This window comes from Ciona intestinalis, chromosome 7, assembly GCF_000224145.3.
Source record: "Ciona intestinalis chromosome 7, KH, whole genome shotgun sequence".
Taxonomy (NCBI): Eukaryota; Metazoa; Chordata; class Ascidiacea; order Phlebobranchia; family Cionidae; genus Ciona; species Ciona intestinalis.
Genome location: NC_020172.2, coordinates 5,460,143 through 5,465,397, shown reverse-complemented (window position 1 = coordinate 5,465,397; position 5,255 = coordinate 5,460,143). Strand labels below are relative to the sequence as shown.

The 5,255-nt window shown below is 36.1% G+C and overlaps 2 protein-coding genes across 2 annotated transcripts in view; both read left to right on the top strand.

The window, feature by feature from the left end:
* Positions 1 to 800: 800 nt before the first annotated feature.
* LOC100179448 (ras-related protein Rab-34) lies at positions 801 to 2,376 on the top strand. The gene has a single exon (XM_002122080.3). The coding sequence runs from the start codon at positions 860 to 862 to the stop codon at positions 1,667 to 1,669; it is 810 nt and encodes a 269-aa protein (XP_002122116.1). The 5' UTR covers positions 801 to 859; the 3' UTR covers positions 1,670 to 2,376.
* A 768-nt stretch (positions 2,377 to 3,144) lies between these two features.
* LOC100180229 (NSFL1 cofactor p47-like) overlaps positions 3,145 to 5,255 on the top strand; it is a 7,392-nt gene continuing 5,281 nt past the window's right edge. Inside the window, exons 1-2 of the mRNA XM_002121846.4 lie at positions 3,145 to 3,295; positions 4,789 to 4,849. Of these exons, the coding sequence (XP_002121882.1) occupies positions 3,194 to 3,295; positions 4,789 to 4,849 (163 nt within the window). The 5' untranslated portion in view covers positions 3,145 to 3,193. The remainder of the gene's footprint in view (positions 3,296 to 4,788; positions 4,850 to 5,255) is intronic.

Genomic DNA, 5,255 nt, shown 5'->3' with positions numbered 1-5,255 from the left:
CTATGGTTGTCCAATCATCGCCATACATAAAAATCCTAAAAAATAATCACCCACAAAGTAACATACATGGTAACTCGTAAGCTGGCACGAGGTGCGAAACCCGTGTGATAACGACTCTTGTTTTCCGGCCACGCGAGGATAAAGTAAATTACATTCATTCATTCATTCATTCATTTGTTAAATTTTATATAGGGTTGAAAATGTGTACGTTACAATATCGTAATTATTTAGACGCATAAGGTTTATTACTACAGTTCCTGTTAATTTAGATAATATTGCAAAGCGATCAATTAATTAAAAAATTGGGCTCCCTAAAGTTTAAAATATGTGATACCGCCTCCTAATGGAGAAGTTGCGTAACAATGAGGAACAAAATTGAATCTTGATTGTCATAGTTCTTCTATTTACGTTCTAGAAATAGAAAAAATAAAGGATTTTTCTAAATAATCGTCGTTGAATACGAACCCATTAATACATCAATGCAGAGAATTTTAAAGCTATATTTTTAGAGTAATTCAAACGCCGTGGTCGTAGTGTAGTGTATAGGGCGCTCACTTGTAAAGTATATGTTACTGGGTTCGAAGCTAGGTCCTGCTACCATTGTGGGCGCATGTTGGGACAGGACAATTAACCGTTAATAGTTCGTTTGTATTGTTGCAAAATACGTAACAGCATTACAGTAATTGCTGAGATTTAAAGGTCTATACCATTTGCGACAAACTTATTGGTTGTAATCTTTACTCATTAACGCAGTGCAGAAGATACCAAGTTTCTGTCTTCCATATCCGTTTACCTTTACAAGTATCCTAACTCTATAAACCTTTTTTTAATTCACAGCAGGGTAAACATTAATACAAAGATGGCTGAATCTGGTTACCACAGTAGAATTGCACAAGTCCATTCCGATCGAGTCGTCACTAAATTCCCGGAAGCTTTCTGTAAAGCTGCGCGAGTTGATCAGAAATATGATTTTGATCCAAGAATAAGACAATCTTGTAGCAGTGAGAGAATAAACAATGTTAGTTTAAAGATTTGTAAAATGATTATAATCGGTGATGTCTCTGTTGGGAAGACGTCACTCGTGAATCGGTTTTGTAAAAAGGCGTTCGATAAGGATTACAAAGCAACTATTGGAGTAGATTTTGAAGTGGAAAGATTCGAGATTCTGAATACACCGTTTACGCTGCAAATGTGGGATACAGCGGGGCAGGAGAGATTCCAATGCATTGCAGCTGCGTATTATCGTGGCGCACATATCGTTTCTATTGTTTTTGATCTAAGCGATATTAACACGCTCGCTAGCGCCACAAAGTGGTTAGAAGCAGCACAAAAAGAGAACAAAGGAGCGGGTGAGTTACTTGTTTTCTTAGTTGGAACTAAAAAGGATCTCGTCGCACCACAAACTTACAAGGAGGTTGAAAAAGAAGCAATTCAAGTTGCTAGGCAACTGAATGCAGAGTATTGGGCAGTTTCGGCAAAAACCAATGAAAAAGTTCGAGACTTTTTCTTCAGAGTTGCAAGTCTCTCTTTTGAGGGAACCGTTTTGAGAGAATTGGAAAAAAGGCAGTTTACACCTGTCAGTCAAATTGGAGATGGGGTTTCAATTCAGTTGAATAGAAACAATCCACCACCACCCAGAAGCAGTAAGACGCAATGCTGTAAAACATGATGATGTCATAGCTAATGATGTCATCAATAATGATATGATTAGTTAAGTTGTCATAGGGTAAAAAAATATTTATTTTTACCGTCATTTAAAAATTAATGATTTTCAATGTATTTATATATATATTTAATATTTTTACCAGAATTTGAAGGCATATATATTTATATAAATTTCATATTTAGTTTCATATATTTAATCCCAAATGTGTTACCATAGAGCAAACTAATGTTTTTAAACTTCAAAGGCCAAAGTTGATGACAAACTATAATTAAACATGTCTTGCCGAGCAAAAATATGCTGTTAGAGGCATTTGAAAATAAGCAAATTGCAAAGAGTTCAAAAACCTATGTCATAGATAAGAAATTCTGATGTAAAACTACCAAGTTTATGATCTAACTCCTAAAATTCCATAAATGTAATTTCCCACCCCAAAAATACACTACATGAAAATATGTCTATACCCGTATTTATAAAAGCTTTCTATACAATACAAGTCTTGCGTTACAAATAGAGTGTCTTATGGAAAATTCAACCCAATAGCTAATAAGTGTGCAAATTAATTATTCATTTTAATTGACTAGGCATAAAGATTTTGACTGTAGTAATATTTGGTGCTTTATTGATTTAATTCATATATTTAATTCATGTGTATAGTGTGTATAATTGGCAATTTAAAATGTTATATTTTTTTTATAAGTTTGCGTAAATAGCAGACCGGGTAGACTTTGTAAAACATCTGCTGTTTTATAATAGGCCTTCTATTTCTCTTACAAACCTTAGTTTACATTCTATTCTATATGGGTGAGGTTCTACACAGCGAGGCACGCTATGGGACCTGAGGTTTAGACCAGAGTTGTTTCCAGTAGCCCAACACCCAAATAAAGATCATATATATATTAGCTATGCTATCTTTCATATACAATTAGCTTAATTTTATCTCCATTCATATCCTACCCCTAGTTGGTGGCAACTGGCAAGTATTATTTTTTAACCAAAAACTTATTTTGTGTCCAAATAAAAAGTTATCTATACTGTGATAAATACCATTGTGATGTCATAACTGTAATAAAACGTTGTACTAAATTTAATTTGCATGTAAAATTCGCTATGGCCTGTTTTTTAAACATTTGTTTTGCAGAATTTAATAAAATTTTGTATTTTTGAAACCTTTTTTTTTAAGTTTAAGCATTATTTCTGTTATTTATAATTTTTCTGTTTAGTTAAATTTTTAGCCACTCTGTGTATTTAGCGCACCTATGCTTTATATTTAGTGGGGTGGGGGAAGATGGGACACCTTTCATTCTATTTTTTCATCCCATGTGTTAGTAAACAAAGAAATTTCAAAGAAATATAAAACCGTATCTTCCCGACTCCCATAGATCGTTGTTAATTGTTTAAAACACGATCAGGATATTTGGATATTTTGTGCTAGAGGTGTCCTATCTTGCCCCACCCTACTATAATGTTGTAGTTAAACTTGTTTTAATTCATACTTGCCATCGCGCATAGGTTGACACACAATTAGTCATGAGTAGTCAAGATGAAATGGTTACTGAGTTTCGTGGGATTACCGACGCGTCGGAGGAGCGAGCAAGATTTTTTCTAGAGAGTTCCGGATGGCAGTTACAGGTAATTTATACATGTACTTAGTGGCACAGCTAGGGGGGTTGCAGGAGTGGCAAGCCACCCCTTTTTTAAAGAAATAACATTTGTTTGAAAACTGTTCCCGCTTTTTCTTCTGGCTGTGCCACTGCATTTTCTTGGAAAATGTTAACAGGGCTTGGGGCTGGGATTCTGGGCAACTTTGGTCTAAGTCCCAAGTCTATTGCATGCCTTGGTAGTAGGTACATAATTATATAGAAGGCCTAATGAATTGGAAAACTTTGGTGTAAATCTCAGGTTCTCTTGCGTGCCTCACTGCTTTGTCTTTCTAAACACCAGACACACATGGTGTATTCATACACCTCATGCTCACTGTCGAGTTATAACATGGGTGTCTTTTTATATACCAGACACACATGGTGTATTCATACACCTCATGCTCACTGTCGAGTTATAACATGGGTGTCTCTTATACACCAGACACACATGGTGTATTCATATACCTCATGCTCACTGTTGAGTTATAACATGGGTGTCTTTTTATACACCAGACACACATGGTGTATTCATACACCTCATGCTCACTGTCGAGTTATAACATGGGTGTCTTCTTATACACCAGACACACATGGTGTATTCATACGCCTCATGCTCACTGTCAAGTTATAACATAAGTGTCTTCTTATACACCAGACACACATGGTGTATTCATATACCTCATGCTCACTGTTGAGTTATAACATGGGTGTCTTTTTATACACCAGACACACATGGTGTATTCATACACCGCATGCTCACTGTTGAGTTATAACATGGGTGTCTTTTTATACACCAGAAACACATGTTGTATTCATACACCTCATGCTCACTGTTGAGTTATGACATGGGTGTCTTTTTATACACCAGACACACATGGTGTATTCATACACCGCATGTTCACTGTTGAGTTATAACATGGGTGTCTTTTTATACACCAGACACACATGGTGTATTCATACACCTCATGCTTACTGTTGAGTTATAACATGGGTGTCTCTTATACACCAGACACACATGGTGTATTCATATACCTCATGCTCACTGTTGAGTTATAACATGGGTGTCTTTTTATACACCAGACACACATGGTGTATTCATATACCTCATGCTCACTGTTGAGTTATAACATGGGTGTCTTTTTATACACCAGACACTCATGGTGTATTCATACACCGCATGCTCACTGTCGAGTTATAACATGGGTTTCTTCTTATACACCAGACACACATGGTGTATTCATACACCTCATGCTCACTGTCGAGTTATAACATGGGTGTCTTTTTATACACCAGACACACATGGTGTATTCATATACCTCATGCTCACTGTTGAGTTATAACATGGGTGTCTTTTTATACACCAGACACACATGGTGTATTAATACAGCCCAATGCTTACTGTTAAGTTAGGAAGTGTATTATAATCCAACCGGTGTTCTCACATGTATACACTATGTCATATTACCATGCATTTTCCCCCAGGTTGCTTTGAGCAGTTTCTTTGATTCCGGAATCGCGGAGAACCCGACAGCAATGAGTGAAGGTGAGGTTATAGTTTTTTCTATAGAATAGAGGTTATAGTTGCAAATATTTAAACTTTGGTGGGGTCTTGACCAGGGATTCCAACTTCTTGTCTGTGACCTCTTTAAATGTATGACAGAACTTGTTTTTTCTGTATTAGAAATCCTGATTCTTGTTAATAATACATTTTCTCACTAGTTATTGCTTTACATTTGCCTTTGCAATTTCTCTAGCCATTGTTTAAATTTTCAGTGGCAAGTTTGAGCCGTTTTTGCGCTTGGCGACACCTGGCAACAGATCGCAGCACTGTGCAAGTTGACTCTTCACAATTATGGCTATTAGTAATTCTCATAGATGTTTAATATTTAACTGTCTGAATTGCAGAAAAATCCATGGTAGGCTACTGTGGCTGTTGTACTTTTGTAATG

Coding starts and splice junctions, on each gene's coding strand:
- LOC100179448 (XM_002122080.3), top strand. CDS start 860: ATGGCTGAATCTGGTTACCACAGTAGAATTGCACAAGTCCATTCCGAT.